A 19,528-nucleotide genomic window follows, 5' to 3' on the forward strand; every position below is an offset into this window, starting at 1 on the left:
TTAACATTTAATTATCCATTTTTATGTTTACTACCGTACTTCTCTTCGCAGATCTAAGTATCAGGGTATCATTGTCTGTCCATATATCTCTTTCGGTGCCTTTCCATTTCTGTATCAAACCACTTTTCCAACCTAACTCTATTCTGCCTTCCAACCTAACTCTATTCTGCTGTATCTCTAGGCCATATGTTATTTCCATCTAGCCAGCTGTAGTGCCTATTTTCCCTATTTATTTACCCTAACCATCTGTCTGTATATTCTTTATATAACTATCCGCCAATCAGCATCTGTTTACCAATCCATCTGTCAATATCTGTGTGACTATCCATCTGTTATTTCCATCTACTGAGCTTCACTACTTACTTGGACTTGTTTATCCTACACGCATAGCTCTGCTGATTTTTCCTATCAGTTTTGTTTATGTATCAATATCTGTGCATCTAACCATCAATGTGTAACTTTGCATCATATGTTTTATGTATCGATGGACGTGTTATTGACGAGTGGGTGTGCCTGGTATCCTTGCAGTGCCCACAAGTCTGGTGAAGGTTGGCAGTGACACGGAGGAGGAGGGTGGACAGCATCCCTTGTGCTATTACCGAAGAGGTATATTAGCAATTGTATTTTCGTTCACACTTTGCAGATTTTAGATCATACTACTTTTTTCATTGTTTTTATTGCATGAAGATTTTTTTTTTTAAATGTTCTGAGGTTTCAGTTTTTCTTCTTGTTTTGGATCTTATATTCTGCTACTTTCTAAAACTGCATTTTGATTTTTGTCCTTGTTTTGGGCCATGGGTTAACTTTTTGCCTTTTGGGTTTAGACTTAGTACTTTTTCTTTATGTTTGCCTCATTTTTTTGTAATAACTTATTGCATGTCGGTTCGTCTGCTTGTTTTCTAAGTATCACATTTTTCGTAAATGTTTTAGTACACGTCTGTTTTGTTGTGTCTTGTATAAGTTACGGAGTTAGTATTTAAAGCATTTTTTTCATGTTCGATTTTTCATTACCATTGTTTTCACTATTTTTTTTTTTTTTAATGTTTTGTATTAGTATGAAATTTAAGTGTCAGATAAGTATGTTACATTTTATATTTTTCCTTTTTGAATAAGCAGATGTTTTCATTGCAGGTAGTTACTTTATTATTTTTTAATAAAAGGTGTATTACCATCAACATAATGTATTTAATATACGGTATTTTCTCACCGTTTAAATTAACTTTTCTTTCAGTTTTTATTTTATGTACTGATTCATGTTTTTTTCTGATATTTTAAATTGTTTTTATAACTAATGCTGCACTCATATCATTTCATATTTGAGTTTGCTTCCTTTTTATACAAATGCCCTATTTATTGCATGTTACCGTGTTTACGTTTTGTTCCCTAGTTGGCTCGGTGAATTGCTGTATCAGTGTCTTTGCATCCAACACGTATACTTCTTCGTTTGTCTCTTATTTTTGTGTTGCTTGATTTCTGCAGTCCCTCATAGGGAAACTGTATTTCTGTTCTGTGTCGATAGTAACTTGTTTTAGACATTTTTGTAGATATATTTCGGTTACGTTATATTTTTCTCATTTCAAGTGATTCACTTGCTATTTCAAAATGGTATGATATTGCTGACTAACTCAGTGTTTTTATAGTACGGATAGTTTCTGGGCTTTATACACCTATTTCCTTTTTCAGTTTTCACTAATATACCGTTTGTTTCACTGTTAGGTGATTTTTGGCTTATGTCCAAGCCCGATATTTTAAGTATGCAGAAAGTTTATTTATCTTATTTCTTGTATCTGCAAACTTTTCTTTTATTTGCACCTTAACATAGTTCAGAGTTTGGTTTTGTCATTAATTTGAATTGGAAGATCAGGCGCAGTATTATTATTGTTATTAGTCTTGGTCATTGAGTAACTTGAATGTCTACACCCAACGTGAGCACTAAATTTGTGCAGACGTACAGTCTGTTCTGTACATTCACCAACACACACACACACACACACACACACACACACACAGAACACCCTAGTATTTGCATATGACTTAGTACATTTTAGAGTAGCCGTGTGTTAATTAGTTGAGTATGCAATGCCCTATTATTTAACATGCATAACAAGAGCCCAGGCCAGCATTCTTACCCGCCTGGACTTGGGAACACGAAACTCGGCCGATGTAAGCTTCTAATGACGTTCGTAATTAACATACTAAATACCTCTGATGCTTAGCGGGGTAAAAGATGAGGGGAAGGGGGGGGAGAGGAGGAAAAAAAACGGAGGGAGGCTTGTGAACTCAAAACCAGACCCTGTAGTAAATGTTTGAGATGTAATGTTAGTATGGGATTTTAGGATGGTATTACATTAACTCCCGTAATGTCGCATTTTCGTCGGACTACAGGAGTGTGTTTGTATAAATAAGGGCTTTAGAATATAAATACATTAACCCCATTCACTTATAACACCGTATTTTCGTTGACCTGGGGGATTGTTTTTAATGTAACTACGCCTTTAGGATGGCCATTTACTCCTTTAGAGACGTATTTTGTCAGGCCTATATGAGTGTTTATATAATGTAACCATACGATTTTTTGGATGGTATTACATTATCTTTTAGAACCTTATTTTTTGTAAGCCTAAGAATATTTATATTAAGTTATACGCTTTCAAATGGTATTACATTAACCCATTTCGAGCCGTGTTTTCATAGGCCTAGGAGTATTTATAACTTAGCCATACAGGATTAGGATGGTATTACATTAGTCCATGTTGAGTCGTGTTTTTTGTTGGCTTAGTGACAAGCAACTACAGTTTTTAGGATGTAAACACATTAACCCCCATCACTAACAAAGCTGCGGTACATGTTCTGTGGCATAGGTCACTGTTTATAATGCCGCTACGATTTTAGGGTAGGAATATTTTAATCTGTTCACTGTGAGTGTGTCATTTTGGCTTCGAGTATTGTTTTTACTCGGTTTGTTTGTGTGTCTGTCTGCCTGTCCGTTAACAAGTTAACGCGAAAACTACTGGTGCGTTTTTGACAAAAATTGTAAGGATGATGGGGTATGATCTTCTGATCACCTGATTAAAATTTGGGCCAAAATGTGCCAAGGCCTAGGCAGTACACCCCCCCCCCCCCCCCCCCCAAAAAAAAAAAAAAAAAAAAAAAACGCTTTTTCGCCGTAACTCCATTCAGATTCATCATATCGACATGAAACCAAAACCTGTAAGTGCTTACTGCATCCAATAACATGTCTCGTTACATTAGGGGGGGGTCACCCCCCAGTTAGCGGTAGGGGGGTTCAATGCCAGGTGGGTCGGGCCTAAAATTTCAAATGAGCATAAAGTCGTCAGTTTTCACCCGATTTACTCCAAATTAGGTATGTGACATCTTTGACTAGATATCCTGTTGTGTTTATACGTCAGCACTAAAATGACTGCCTGGGACGGGTTTACTGTGCCTTGGCACCGCTTCTTGTTGTTGCTGCCACCAAACGATTTTATTCACCTTAAAAGAGTCTTTTCGAACAAGAGGTATCAGATGTAGAATTCGTTTTGGCTTTCACAACGATGGATCGTTCCTTAGCTGACTTAATTAATATTGTCTGGTTATAGCAGGACTAAACTGGAATAAAGCCACATTCTTTTTGTCCTGGGAGACTTCGCATCACTATTCTTTATCCGTATCTTTTGCAAAATGTCCCTTAACCATCTCTTAATCAGGACAACTCTTGTCTTCTGTTACGGCTGACAAAAGACTATTTATACAGATGAGAGTTAGTATAGGAGCCTGAGGTTATTGATACTGGTATCATTAACCCTGAAAGATTGGGACAGATTTAGAATTCATTACCCTTGGAGAGTGAGTCATGCGAGCTGGCACTGAATATTATCTTTGCAAGTTATATCTGATGCCAGCATATTTTACCTCAGCAACTTACAGAAGGATATGAGAAAATACATGAAGCAGAATCTTAAGGCTGTGGTAGAGATGTTTCCATTAGCAAAGAAGAAACGTCTGGCGGTACAACCGATTGCTTAGTAATTACTCGTATGTACGGTGTTTAAAGCCGCCCACAAATATTTTGAATTAAAATACCCGTTAAAAGTGAATATTATGTAATATATAGCAAGGGTGAAAGTATTTAACAACATCGAGACTACATCTAAACCAGTGAATATATACTGTATATATATTAGCATGTCTAGAGTGAAGTGTGTATCCGAAGGGAACAATTGTCGAACGAGGTTATACAATACTAAAGGGAGTTTAATACAACGAATGAAAGCATGTAACCAACGACCAAATATCAAGCGTAAGTATGTATCAGTAATCACACGCGAACCTACAGTTACGGTTAATAAATTACCTACGCCCTTTCGAAACTTGCAGAACATAGTGAGATCTTTCAGTTAACCTGTAAAATGCAAGCGGACTTAAAGTGTTGGAATCTCGCGTGAGTAATTCGAAGCCTCAGACGTGCAGAATAATTATTGACTGCAGTTGTACATAACCGAGGGGGAAAGTAGATAACGGAGTTGTTGTTCTTGTTGAGTAACTCTGGTCTGTTTGGCCGAGCAGATCCATCAACCACAGCCAAGCAACTGCCCTTGTAGGGCCCTCCCTTGCAATGAAACGATGTTCCCTTGTAACGAACAGCGCCTTACCACAACGAGGCGCGGAGAAGAGTGTGAAGGTTTAGTTCTCGGATGGACACTACATATGCGTTTCCACCTAGTTTACAGAGGCACCATAGTAGCTCCATATCAGCCCGATGTCTAATTATAGTGTAATCACTCAACGTTGTGTTTTCCTGTTACAGGAAGTCATTAGGTTTTGTCACTCAATGTAGAGCTACCTGAAGTGAAACGAAGAGTAATAAAAAGTGACAGGAATGATGAGATAAAAGGGAAGAGAGGAGAGTAGACGCAGAAAAAAGATTGATAATTGTGAAGGAAGAAGTAGGCAGCACTACACTGAGTGAGTGAATTTTGGTCGCCACCACCTCCCACCAGATAATTGAGTGAAACACATAAATGAGAACCAATTATTTTAACAGAAAGCAATGTACGTAACACAGAGCAACAAAAATATATAATGGACTTGAAAAGTATATAATGGATCTAGGGAAGGTATATAACAGTGATGTGATCATATATGATGAAGAGCAAAAGTATATCACAGTGAAATTATATAACTCAGAAATAAATTACGCAGCTGAGAACGAGAGTATATATCAAAAACTCCTATATATCCCGGTGGCCATGTTGACGAGACCAGGTGAGAGCAGGTGAGTGGGCAGGTAACACGTGTGATGAGGAAATAATTACCGGGGTGCCACGGGATAAACACCTCCCTTGTCAACAAATTACGGGGGCAATGGATCAGGCCGCGGAATCAAAGTCGCTCGGGGCTTCGAAACCGCGGTAGGATGGGATCGAAGCGTGGCGTAAGTGGATCAGAATGTGTAGCGCGAGTATAGTGGGGGTTTCAATTCTCCTGGTGTTTTGGTGAATGAGTTTTTTTTTTCCCCTTTTGTTTTGGGTGTAATGTAGTTGGAAGTTGGAGACGATACTTTGTATTTATTTGTTTGTATAGGTAAGAGGATGAGCGATACACACGAAGTTGTGTGTGTGTGTGTGTGTGTGTGGAGGGAGGGGTACAATAGATGTAGTGTATGTGCATCAGTATAATATGTTTGTGGATCATGTCTGGAAGGGGTGAAGACCGAATGTCATACTGTTATATACTTCGTGAAATGGATGTTGACTTGTTGGGCTTGCTCGTTGCTTCAGAACAGTGGGAGTGTGGGGCAGAAACAGAACGTCAGTGCATCTGTATGTGTAACATGTGTAATGGGACCTAAGTCTCCCGGTTTTATGGTGTAGGTGATTTTCTTTATACCCTGTTCTTTTGTGTATAAAAGAGAAAAGCAATTTTTTTTTATAATCTGGACCATGGAAGAGAGGATAACGAAGTAAATGGAAAGATTTTTCTACTTGGCAGTGTAGATGTGGAATATGTGAATCTGCGTGGATTTGGACGTGCTGAAAACCTAATACAATATGATGTAGATGCGTCGAAAAATGTAGGTTAACTAGTTGGCCATGTTTGGAGCTTTGAAACCGCGGTAAGCTGAGACCGAAGAGTGACTTAAGCCTAAGTAGTGAATGTGAACTGTTACCTTGTGTGTGTGTGTGTGTGTGTGTGTGTGTGTGTGTGTGTGTGTGTGTGTGTGTGTGTGTGTGTGTGAAATGGTAGTTGGTGTGGTCATAGAGCTTTGTATATGTAGAAGGAGGATGGATTTTTTTCTTTTACTTTGGATGTTTGAAAGGTTCTTCTGCTTCTGTATGGAGTATGTGTTGTGTTTCTGGGTGTCCTTGGATGTGTGAAGCTAACATGGAGCATGTGGTAAGTGGAAAATTTAATGGGAGTTTTGCGTTTGGGTGTATGAAAAAACTGAGGATTTTACGGAGTGTCGTTGGATTTGTCGGAAAAATGGATAGACGCACAATAGTACATAGAGTGAAGAGAATTAAACAAGCTACCTAGTTGTGTGCGCCCGGTGGAGAGAGAGAGAGAGAGAGCAAGGTGGATCAAGGGGCCATTATCGGGCGGGTGAAGTCGGAAGTGGAATGGTGATGTGGGAGGTGGAATTAGATGGATCGAAGCTAATTTACGCAGGTCATCTAAGTTGGGGTTTAATGAAGCTGATAGGAGAAGTGGAGTTGACTGCCGGATCCAATTATGTGAAATCAGTGAGAGGTGGTAACTCAGGCAGGGTAGGTCGCTTGTCCGCTGCAGTCCATCCTGTTGGTAAAATAGTTGCTGATCTTGTTATAAGTTTTCTGGGTGACGATTCCGGGGCCCTGTTAACTCTCTAACCCTAAGCTGAACTAATTGTCTGGCATCAGGTGCAGTAAACTGAAGGCACGTCCCTGAGAGAGTTAGGTATGCCTTGTCTCGTATAAAGCTATTGATCCTCATATAAGTGTTTTGAGTCTTTTTTTGAAAGCTAGAGGATCCCTATATAAGTTTCTCGAACCTTTCCAGGGTATGCCCATAATTGTGTAGTAGTACCCGATCCTATTGTAAGTATTCCATGTTGCTCTTAAGATTATTGGGTTCCTCTTTGATATACTAAGGTTTCCCTTACATATACGAGATCCCTCATAGAGTATACCAGGTTCTAAACTAAAGTAAGTCAAGTGCGTCTTAAAGAATAACAGGTCTCGCTAAAGCTTACCGGGCCTCTTCCAAATATACTAAGTCCGTTAGTAATATATGAAGTTCCACTTGAGTATGTCAGGTCCCTGTTAACTATACCAGGTCCCCCATAAACACAACAAGTCTATACTAAATATATGAGGTCCCAGTTTGGTGTATCAGGTCACTCACAGATATACCAGTTCACGTAAATATACCTGATCCCTTAGCAATATACCAGTCCCATCTTAGAATTTCGAGGTTCTTCATCAAAATACCAGTCCCCTCTTAGATGTACCAGGTTCCTCCTAAGTATGCCATATCCCTCTTAAATATCGCAGGTTTCTCAACATACAGTTTCCTTTTGAGTATACCAAGTCCCTCGTAAATACATCAAGTTCCTCAAAAAGTTTTATGCTACCTCTTTCAGGTAATACCAGGTGCCGCAGTATACCAGGTAATTGTAAGAGTTTCATGTCCCTCAATAAATGCATTAAGGATTCTTTGTAGAGTTGACCAGGTTATTCTAAATATGCCAAGTTCCTCTTTAAGTTCGAGTATATCTGTTCCCACATATGCGAATTAGATACCTTTCTAAATGTACCAGGTTCCATTTAATAAGTGGTCTTCTTGAAAATGTGCCTCAGATGCTCGATAAGTGTTTCAGGTCAGTAGTAGCACAAAAGCGCGCGCGCGCGCGCGCACACACACACACACACACACACACACACACACACACACACACACACACACACACACACACACACACACACACACACACACACACACACACACACACACACACACACACACACACACACACACACACACACACACACACACACACACACACACACATGACCACCACCAACCTGTCACCGTCCCTGCAGCCGCCATTACCTCCATAATTATCATCATAATCACCCACATTAAGGTCATTACGCTCTGCTATATAATTGGCTCCCCGTCCTTGCTGGGGGTGGGGGGAGGCGAGAGGGTAATGGGGGGAGAGGTAGGGGAAGATTAGGCAGGGAGGGGAAAGGTAGGATGAGGGAAGGAATAAGAAAGAAGGGTGGCTTGCTTTGTTAAAGGTGGAGGGGAAGGAGGCATGGGGAGAGAGGGGAAGGGGAAAGGAAACGTAGAGAAGGGGGGGGGGAGAACAAGGAAGAAGTCTGCTTAGCTTTGCTGAAGGAAGAGAGGGAGGAAGAAAGAGAAAGGAGGGTGCTGCAGGGGAGGGGAGAAATAATAAGGGAGGAGGGGGCGGAATGGCAGGAGAAGGGAAGAGGGAGGGGGAAGGGAGAAGAATGTAGAGAGGAAAGAAGAGAGGAAATCAAAAGAGGGGTAATTGTAGCTTTGTTAAAGGACGGAATGGAATGGATGAGGGAGGGGAAAACAGAGGGAAGAAAAGTGAAGAAGTAAAAGGAAGAGGGATGACTGTAGGTATGTTAGAGGAAGGAGTGGGGCATTAAGGGACGGGAGAGGGTTAAAGAAGAAGGATGATTATTGTTTTATATGAAATGAAGAGGAGAGGGATGTTGGAGGTAGGGAGAGAGGAACGGAAAGGAGAAAGGAGAGGGATGGAAAGAAGAATGTGACAAGGAAGGGAAGTGACTATCTTTGTTGGAAGAAGGGAAGGGGGGGGGGGTAGTTGTAGATGGGTGTGTAATTAAGGGAGAAAAAGGGTAGATAGGGTAAATAAAGGAAGGGAGAGAAAGACAAGAGAACCTAGGGAAGGCGAGAGGGACCAGAAAAGGTGTGACTAATATAAGGCAAGGTGGAGAGGAAGAAAGAGAAGGGATGATGTAGTAGGAGAGGAATAGGGAGAAGGGGGATGACAGAACATGAGGGAGGAGGGACATTAGAGAAGGGCAGAGAGAAAAGGGAGAAGGAAAGCGACGAGAGGTAAAAGGTAGGAAAGGGAAAGAGTGAAGAAAGAGGAATGACTAGTTTTGTATAAGGAAGTGGAAGGAGTCCGAAAAGAAAAGGGAGGGGGATACAGGGAAAGGCAAGATCACAAAGAAAAATGTAAGAGGAGGGAACAGGGACAGGGAAGAGAGGTGAAGGTAGATTGGATCAAGGGAAGAGTGAGGTGATGGAATAATAAAGTAAGGGTAGGGATTAGGAAGGGAAGGGGAGAGGAAAAGAGGGGACGAAAGTGGAAGGGAAGTCAAGGGATAGGAGTAGGTGTAGTTTGGCTTAAGGAAGGGGAAAAGGAAGAAGAAAGAGAAGGAGAACAGGAGGGGAGCGTGTTGTATGTAAGAAATTGGGAAAGAGAACAGGGGATTGGACAAAGGGGGGGGGGAGAATATAGTTAATGTATAAATTGTGTTTGTAGGTTGGGTTAAAAAGGTGAACATGATAAGGGGAGGAAAAGGCATGGACAGGGATGGAGCTGTTGGGAATTATGGTAAGGGAGAAGAAAATAAATGAGAGAGAAGGGAGTGGGAAGAAGGAGAGAGAAAGATGGCCATGGGGACTGGATGGATAGATGGTGAGTCAGTATTTACAGCAATATTTAATCTAATTCAGAAGTTAATAATGGTGTGCAGCAAAGAGAGAGAGAGAGAATGCGAAGAAGGAAGGGATGATGGGATATGAAGTATAAAGGCACTATTAAGAAAATATCGTGTGAGAGAGAGAGAAAGAGAATGCGAAGAAGGAAGTGATGATGGGATATGAAGTATAATGGCACTATTAAGGAAATATCGTATATAAAACTCGTAAGTAAGGATCGTTACATGTGTACTTAAGTAGAGATCATAAGTGGATATCGTAAGGTTTGTCCGCAAGCCGAGATCGTGAATGGGATACTTATGCTTGTCAGTAGAAATATTAAGGCACAGTATATTTTTAATTTTAGGTCATAAGTTATGTTCGTAAGTAGGTTTCGTAAGTAGTGTTCGGAAGTAGGGTTCGTAAGTTATGCTCGCAAGCAGAAATCATAAGCTAAGTTCATAAGTTGTTGGGGTCGTAAATTGTGTTCATAGGTACAAATCAGAAGATGTGTTTGTCAATGCCGATCATTATTTGTGTTCGTAAGTAGAGATTGCAAGTTGTTTTTAGAAAGAGGTGTTGTAAGTTGTATCCAAAATCAAAATTGTAGGAGAGAACAGAGTACACATATATATGCAGTATATAAAACACAACAGAATGAATGTGAGAAACAAGGGAAATCAGAATGAAATGAAAGAGTGAAACGTTGAAAGTGAAAAAGGAAATCATATTTAGAGCCGAGGAAGGAGAAGAAATTAACAGCCGAGTAAATGGACAGCGAAGGTGAAAGAAAACGAACAGTTTGAGAAAAGGAAATAGTGAAGAAAAAGGGGGGAAAAATACGAAAGAGAGGAAAGCTTGGGAAATTATAGCGGAGATAGTGATAAAAAAGATTGTTTAAATATATTGAGCCACATTTGTGTTGGCTTACGAGACTTTATAAAATCTCTCCCTGTTTTTCGATTTAGCTATTTTGTATACTATTATTTTTATGTATATAATTTATATAACTTGTGTCTCCTTGTGCATATTCGGCATTAGTAACAAGGTGGCTTTTATCAAGGTGTATTGTGTAAAGTTAATCACTGAAGGAAAGTATCCCGAAATCTCTTAAACCAACAAGAAAATGGCCTATTATAAAGGAAAAGTGCCACAAAGAACTGAATAACCGAGAGAAAAAGCCCCGTATGATTCCTGATTGTTTCCCCCTTTTGATGTGTTCAGTAAATTTGCAGGAATCCCCTACTTTCTCCAGCTGGCTCTTGTTATTTCTACTTGTACATCAAAATTCTGGGAAGTTTATATCTAATCCGTTTAACTTTATTAACACTCGTAACCTAACCATAATATCTTATTTCAAGTAACCCACCTTAATTCTGGACCGGACGATCTGGTAACCTCATTTTATTTCACCCATTGGAGGGCAAGAGTTTCCCTCAACTAGTTAAAATCGTCTGGCTCTAGCGAGATGGAAATACCTAAATGAGCCTTGCCCTCTAAAGGTTAACGTAATATTTCTTTTTTAACCTTTTACTGTAGGCAGGCAACACTCGTTCATCCACACTTGCACAGTATTTTTTTTAGTATTTTTATTCAAGGTGCAGCCGACATTTTTTACATATTATCAGACCCAAGATCGTAAAGGATAAAGATAATTTGATATACTTTACTGAAACCTGTGGTAAAAGAAAAAGGCACCCTTTCTGCCACATTTCTTGTTTTATAATGGAATGTAGTGTAACTATTTCCTATCCTCACAGGTGATTTATAATGTGTCTTCATAAATCTTGAGTTTTTTCACCTTCGCGCATGTCAGTCTTTATGTACTCAGTTGGTCGACTCTTCTCTCTTCTCTTCTCTTCTCTCCTCTCCTCTCCTCTCCTCTCCTCTCCTCTCCTCTCCTCTCCTCTCCTCTCCTCTCCTCTCCTCTCTCTCTCTCTCTCTCTCTCTCTCTCTCTCTCTCTCTCTCTCACCTTCTCTGTCTCTCTCTTTCCCTTACAGCGGGAGGAGTGTCCCCGCCACCATCGTCCCCCGCCCCCGCCCCTGCCTCCCCATCTCCTACCATGGCGCCTGGTCACGGGGCCTCCAGTCCTTCGGCAGGATTAGCCAGCCTCCACCACGCCATCCATGGCCTCCACAACCTTCACAACCTCCATAACCTACAAAACTTCCACAATCTGCAGCAGAATCTTCAGACGCAGATGGCCGCCCTGGCTAGTCTTCAGGGAGGTCTTGGTGTTCCAGGCGTGGGCTCTCTCCTGCATCCACACTTGGCCGCTCAGCAGCATCCAGGTGAGTTAAGTTATACCCACACATTATATGCTTACGCCGAGACCCTCTATATTCATACCTACACAGCTTCTGTTCGCACCCATACACCCTCTGTCCACACCTGCCATAGCACCCTGTACCCACACCTACAGATCTTCTGCCCACACCTATACACGCACTCGGGCCTCACCTGTACACCTTCTACCCACTTTACACACACTCAGGCCACACCCACACATCCTCTACCCATACCCACACGCCCTATATATGCATCACTTACCTTATACACACACCTACACCACGTGTGCCTACATTTGCACCCCCTGTGCTCACACTTACATGCCGTATGACCACTCCTACACACCCTTTGCCCACAACCTTGCACCCTGTGCCCATTCCCTTATATCCTCAGCCCACACTTACACATTTTTTTTTTCTTCACCCATTCACCCTCATTTCCATTGTTTCAGTGTTTTGTACACTTCTGTTTTTTACTGTAACTGTCACCCTGTACCTACATCCTTACACACATACTGCCTATTGTCACACACTTTCTACCTTCTTCCACACGCCCTTTCCTCATACCCACACCTTCTCCTCTCACACACATCTACACCCCCTCAACCCCACACCTCATCTCTAAGCTTGCCCATTACATGACAGGTGACTTGGACCAGGTTAACAAAGGAGGAATTGCAGGCCGAGTGAGGGACGAGACAGGTAAGCGGAACATCAGTGGGTAATCGATGCAAATTACACCTGTACCACGCTTATTACCTGCTGAGTACACGTAAAATATCATCGCTGCCAAGACGCACATATAATCACTATTACTACTTAATATATTATACCGCTGTGGCTGGGCAGTAAAGTGTAATTAGATTTTCCACTGAGAGAATCTTTTTTAGTCCCGTGCGGCACTACCCTCCCTTGCCCTGTCCTACCATGCCGTCCATCTCCTGCTCTGCCTGCTTTGTCCTGCATTGCCCTACCTTCACCTGCCATACTTGCCCTGCCCTAGACTTGTCCAGTCATCTTCTCCCCTCCCTTCCTCTCCTCTATTCTCACTTCCCTTCCCTTCCCTTCCCTTCCCTGCCTTGCCCTGGCCTGCCCTGGATCACCGTTGCCCCTCGTGCCTCCACTGGATCTTGCATGTCCGTGCCGGGCTCTGTACTCCTGGAATCATAATTATAGAATCCCTGCTCGCATGACTCACGCTGTATGATTTCATTATCTTTTTCTTCCCCATGACTTAACTACTTACTAGAGTCATTGACTTTCATTTCTCTTGTTGCGAGGCATGTCATAATGCAGAATTTGCGTGCGAGTCACATTTGCATGTCTGAATAGTTTCATACAGGTATACCAATGGCTTTATCTTGTTTTTCACAGCCGCAGCCGCAGCTGCCGCTGCTACTGCAGCAGCAGCGGCGACCGTGGGAGCGCCGCCCCCCTCCACCGCTAACATCAACAACAACGGAGCAGCCAACAATGCCCCCACAGTGCCCCAGATGGTCCTCACTTCAGGCCACGTTTCACAGGGTGTTGGCAGTGCTCAGCTTCTCGTGCCCACCTCGCAGGGTAAGCAGCTCTACACACTTTGGTAGACGTTCTCACATATGTATTACTGTTCATCATTCGGACCTGAGTATGCTCTTTCAAAAAGTATTAGGTGTAGGATGCTAACTGGCAACTCTTCTTAACTACCATGTATTTGCTTACGGTATTGATACCAGTATTAAATATTGCATAGATATAAAAAAAGATACATACAAGAGAACAGTAATGTGTGGTATTCAGAGTAAACTGCTAAACAAGAGCATCTAGGAATCCTCATAGGCTAAACACTCCAGATTACGGGTCAGAAGTCTGACTAAATATGATGTTTATGTTTCAGGAATCGCAGTGCAGCCCATTTTGACCATCTTGCTGGGTCAGGCAAGCAACGTCAGCAGCTCCTCACTCGTCAACCCTCTCGTGCCCCTCCACCACCTGCACCAACCTGCCCCCCACCCTCAGCATCCAGGTCAGTACAGGGGCCGAGGGCAGCTCACGGGGTGAAGGACAGTACACAGACCAAGGGCAGTACTGTACACAGATCTGAGATCATAGTCACTACGGTACAAGGGACAGTCATTCAGCACTCAGGTCATCACAGCACACGAGGTACAATTACAGCTCACAGGTCGGCACACAGCATCAGTCACAGAACACAGCTATCATAATCCCACGGCACACAGCCTGCATTCTTTTTGCGCTGCTTTGGTTTAATTTGTCTAATTGGTCTCTTTTCTTGAATGCTAAATTGTAACAATAAATTAATAACAATATAATGCTAGTCTTCAAGAAGTGAAATCTAGTGCAAGTCTTGAAGAAGTGCTATGGAAAAGACGTAGACCCTTAGCATTGTCTTTTTCTGTCAGTATGCTGTGTGAAATAAACTACAAACGAATGAAGAACTGGGCCAAGTTGGAGAAGAAAGAGTATAGTTACAGCAGTAAAGTCGGGCATTCCGCACTGGCCAGCTATATCCACCATTTAATCTCAGATGAAAACTAGAACAAGATAAGATTTAATAGCACAAAATATAAATACACCATAAATCTTAAACCCACCACATCTCAGTCATTGCTGATTAGTCACAGGACAGCTCAGTCATTACAAAGGACACAGCAGATATTAGCAGCACGTATCAGCCATTACAAAGTGCATCATTCTCATTACAAAGCTCACTTCAGTCATTATGCAGCACATCTTGAGTCATTACACAGCAAAGCTCAATCATGGTACAGCACAACTCATCCATTACACAGACCATCCACAGCACGCCATTGCATATCTCTGCCACAGCACACCTCAGTTGTACCTCAGGCACAGCACATCACAAGAAAGTCACAGCTTGCATCACAGTGCACTACTCTAACAACACACCACAGCAGATTTGTCGCAGCTCATCACAGTCTACTTGGGCCACTGCATAACAAAATATACCTAGCAGACTTTTGCCACAACACATCTCAGCTGCACCTCAGTCACAGCATCCATGCGTCATAATTTCGCCTCATTGCGTCGCACATCTCAAGCAAGTAACCCTGCTATTTTTTTTTTTTTTTTTTTTCGCTACCATCAGGGCAACAAGGTATCATTTCTGGAGGTCGTTAATAATCTGTGTATTATTATTATTATTATTATTATTATTATTATTATTTTATGTGTGAAACTGCAGGAGAGTTCCCGTGCATAAAATTTACTTTTTTTTTTCCCGCCGAACTATAACGTAAATGTCATTGAGATAGTTTTAAAAAGTTGTGGAAATGCGTAATTTTGAAGATATCAACCTACACAACCTCACCAGTTTTATACGCAGACCAAGGCAGTGGCCACCCGCAATGTTGAACTTGGGTTGATTCGGCCCCAGTCATTCCATAACTAATCGTTCGTCCCTACTAACCAAACCTAACCCAGCCTAAATCAACCAAACCCAAATTAATTTAACCAAACCTCACTAACCGGAATGATTCTGGGCCGAATGAGTTTCGTGTCCGAATCGACACATTGCCCTCTGTAGGACACCACCGCTGGCTTCAGCGAACCTTTGTGCTCTTCTGTAACAAACGCCATTTCCTCAGAATTCAGGTTTCATAAATGAATTATACAGTCTTGAAAATTAATCCCTGTTATAAAATTTTCATAATTTGTTATGGGAACTCACCTGCAATGTGTCCAAATTTTGATATCTCATTAATAACCAAATTAATGTTGTTAGGGAGTATATGGACGCTTTTCTGCAATCTTCTGTTGTATTTCAGTTTTATCGTGATTTCTTGTGAACTAGATGTTGTATGCGACAGGGGCTTTCGTCAACATTATATCACATGGCATTACCAGGAGAATAATCCTTTTTAGTAGTGCATACTAGAGATCATACTGATCAGGGTTTCCCAAATGGGGAAGGGATTACTCCCCTGGGAGAAATTTGGACAGTTGAGGGGGAGGGGTAAACAGATAAGGACAAAATGGCCAAAGTAGATTTTTTTAACTTGACATTTAAAGAATTTGTATATTTTATGGTCAAATGCATTTTGACTGTTAATTTGGGCATTTAAGAGTGAGGTCAGAATTTTTATGCCAAATGATCATTGTACATGAAAGTATGTATCTCTAAATTATTCCCAAAACGTTGACAGATCTGAATATCAAAGTATTTTTTGTTGTTACACGTAAAGAAGTACGCTGTAGAATGTAGAGTTAATTGAAACAAGTCGAAAGGAGGGTGAGGGAATTCCCCCCATTTTGGCGTGGGGAATGGGGTGAAATCATCCAAGCTTTTCTGGCAAAAGTGGGGAATGACCAGAAAAAGCTTGGGAACCTCTTCTGTAGATAGCAAGAGACGCGACAGTGTTGCTGGTTTCTGATTTGCTAATTAATTAAACGCCATGCGGTGTCTCACATGCAGCCCACTTTGTTACCGTGTTTGTAATGGTCCTGAATTAATTTTGCTCCCGTGTCGATCTGTGAGATATAGTAATGTCATATATGATTGAAATTACAAAGTGTTAGGAAAATCATAATCATTAGGAATAATATTTTTAATTTCTATAATTTTATTATTTTGCAGTCCAAGACTCGCGGCTCGTAGGAGTCCCTCACAACGTCGAACTGAATTACTTTTAATTGGTTTATTGAACACTGTAGCTGGTCACTTATATTTAATAATTTGTGACTGTTATTCATTAGTAACATCATTCTTTGTAATGAGAGTTCATGTAATATCTGAATTTTAATGTTTTGTAAATGTGGTAGATGGGGACGCCATGTGGTAGATTGGGGTACCCATTATCCACTCACTCAGTGTAGGGTTGCCTTATGGTCTCTGCACTGAGTGACAAGCCAAATGGTTTCCTGTACCCATTTACTACGCTGGATGGTAACCATATAACCGGGTTTTTGGCCGGGTTAAGGATCCCCAAGATTCCCCCATCTATAATCACTTAATCATGGCAAATGTTTCGGAGAGCCTTGGATGGCCCAGGGCACCAACCAAATAGGCAGATTCGCATGGCCATGTGGAATGTGAGAGGTGTGAATGAGGAGAGCAAGAAGGTGGAAGTGGTGAATGTGTTCAAGAGTGCGAGATTTGCCGTGATGGCACTATGTGAAACAAAGATGAAAGGGTGTGAAGTGGAGGAGTGGGAGAGATTTAAAGTGTGCGAGGTCGGGCATGAATGGGCGATGGAGATGCAAGGAAAGAGTAGCTGTGTTGATGAATGAAGTGTGGCAGAGTGGAATGAGAGAGTACAAATGTGTCAGCTGGAGATGTACATATAAGTTCAAGTTTGAGAAGGTGAGTGTGGCTGTGATTGTAGGATATGCACCATATGATGACAGGAGTGAGAGAGAGAAAGACAGGTTTTGGGATGAGCTGGATAAAACAGTGGGAGAAATGCCCAGGAGCTATGAAGTGATCGTAATGGGCGATGTGAATGGAAGAGTAGGCACTGGTCCTGAGGATGACATAATGGGTTGTAATGGAGTGCCAGGAGAAAATGATAATGGGAAGCGACTGAAGAATATGTGTCAAGAAAGGAGGTTGTGCATTTGTAACTCGTGTTTCAAACACAAAGATGCACATAAATATACATGGTATAGAGGGAACGGGGATCGTGTTGAAAGGAGCCTGTTTGATTATGTACTCGCAGAGAGGTCGATGCTGGGAATGTTTGCTGATACGAGGGCCGTGGGAGGGCGATGTGATCTGTCAGATCATATGATTGTGGTATGCAAGATCAAGCTGAGAGGAGTGAGGTGGACCAGGGGAGAGAGGAGCAGTCAGGGAGAAAGACTGAAAGTTGAGAAGCTGAGGATCAAAGAAATGGCAGATGAACATAGGACCAAAGAAGGGGAGGAGTTAGAATCAGTGAATTGGAATGAAATGGATCTTGACAGCCAGTGGAATGCATATAGGGATTGCTTAGTTAGGAATACTAAAGCGGTGTGCGGTGTGGCAAGAGTAACAAGAAGAAGGGTACGGCATGGTGGGATGAAGAGGTTAAGAGAGAAGTGGAGGAAAAGAGGAAGTGGCTAGAGTGGTTACAGGACAGGGGTTCAGTTGAAATAAGAACTGAATATATTGAGAGCAAGAAGCACGTAAAGAGACTAGTGAAGAGGAAAAAGGAGGAGGTAAATGATGATCTAGGAAGAAAAATGTATGCAAAATACTTTGAAAATAGGAAGTTATTCTGGAAAGATGTGCAGAAATGTAGAAGCGACAGTGGAAAGAAATTTGAAAGTGTGAAGGATGAAAGTGGTAAATTATTAACCCATGGGGATTAAGTGAGGACCGGATGTAAAGAATATTTTGAAAGCTTGATGAATGGGAATAGAGAGAACAGAGCGGCTGTAAACGTGATTGGTTTGGGGGTGTGCAGGAAAGGAATGCAGCGATTGGAAGCGTGATACTCGCACAGGTGAAGAACGCTGTGAAGTGGCCGAAAAATGGGAAAGCAGCTGAGTTAATGAAGTGTATGCAGAGATGATTAAGTGTAGTGGACAGAGCGGAATGAAGTGCTTATTGGAGATATGTAAGAAGGCATGGATAAGTGAAACTGTGCCAGCAGAGTGAAAAAGGCTGTGATTGTACCCCTGTACAAAAATAAAGGTGTGCTTATTGGAGATATACAAGAAGGCTTGGATGAGTGAAACTGTGCCAGCAGAGTGGAACAAGGCTGTGATTGTACCCCTGTACAAAAATAAAGGTGAGCGAAGTGAATGCAAGAATTACCGTGGCATAAGTTTATTGAGCGTGGTAGGGAAGGTATGTGAAAGAATTATTATTGGGAAAGTATGAGAGATATCAGAAGTCCTAGTGAATGATGCACAGGGTGGCTTTTAGGAGTGGCAGATGATGTGTGGATCAAATATTTGGAGTGAGACTGATAGTGGAGAAGGCTTTTGAAAAGGACTATCAGGTGTTTGTGGCATTCATGGATCTGAAAAAAGCATACGACAAAGTAGACAGAGAAGGATTGTGGAAGGTTTTGCGCATGTACAGTGTAGATGGTTAGCTGTTAGGTACCGTCAAGAGCTTTTATGATGATAGTGAAGAATGTGTAAGGGTACATGGGCATTAAGTGAATGGTTCACGATCAGTGTGGGCGTGCGACAAGGTTGTAGTTCACGATCAGTGTGGGTGTGCGACAAGGTTGTGCGATGTCCCCATAGTTGTTCAAAATGTATGGATGGGGTGATGAGAGAAGTAAAAACACGAGTAATGGAGAGGGGGATGGCGTTGGTAATGAATGGTGATAGGCGGAATATCTCAAATTTGTTGTATGCCGATGATGCAGTACTACTTACAAATACTGGACAGGAACTTCGTAGACTAGTGCAGAGTTTTGCAGATGTCTGTGAGCGTCGTGCCTTGAGAGTAAATGTAAAAAAAGAGTAAAGTGATGGTAGTCGAGAGAGAAGGTGACTCCCAGTGTGATGTTACGATGAATGGAGAGAAACTAGAATTAGTGAGAGAGTTCAAATACCTGAGTACAGTGATAAAAAAAGAGAGGAAAATGTGCAA

General features: G+C 41.7%; 1 protein-coding gene across 1 annotated transcript in view; it reads left to right on the forward strand.

Moving 5' to 3' along the window:
- Positions 1-19,528, forward strand: part of pdm3 (POU-domain protein pdm3) — a 361,168-nt gene that overhangs the window by 313,257 nt on the left and 28,383 nt on the right. The window contains exons 6-8 of the mRNA XM_080282319.1: positions 11,686-11,976; positions 13,348-13,536; positions 13,853-13,981. Coding sequence (XP_080138445.1) covers positions 11,686-11,976; positions 13,348-13,536; positions 13,853-13,981 — 609 coding nt within the window. The remainder of the gene's footprint in view (positions 1-11,685; positions 11,977-13,347; positions 13,537-13,852; positions 13,982-19,528) is intronic.

The sequence above is a fragment of the Coenobita brevimanus genome, chromosome 93 (genome assembly GCF_032717465.1).
Source record: "Coenobita brevimanus isolate Jiangsu-jjx chromosome 93, ASM3271746v2, whole genome shotgun sequence".
Lineage (NCBI taxonomy): Eukaryota > Metazoa > Arthropoda > Malacostraca > Decapoda > Coenobitidae > Coenobita > Coenobita brevimanus.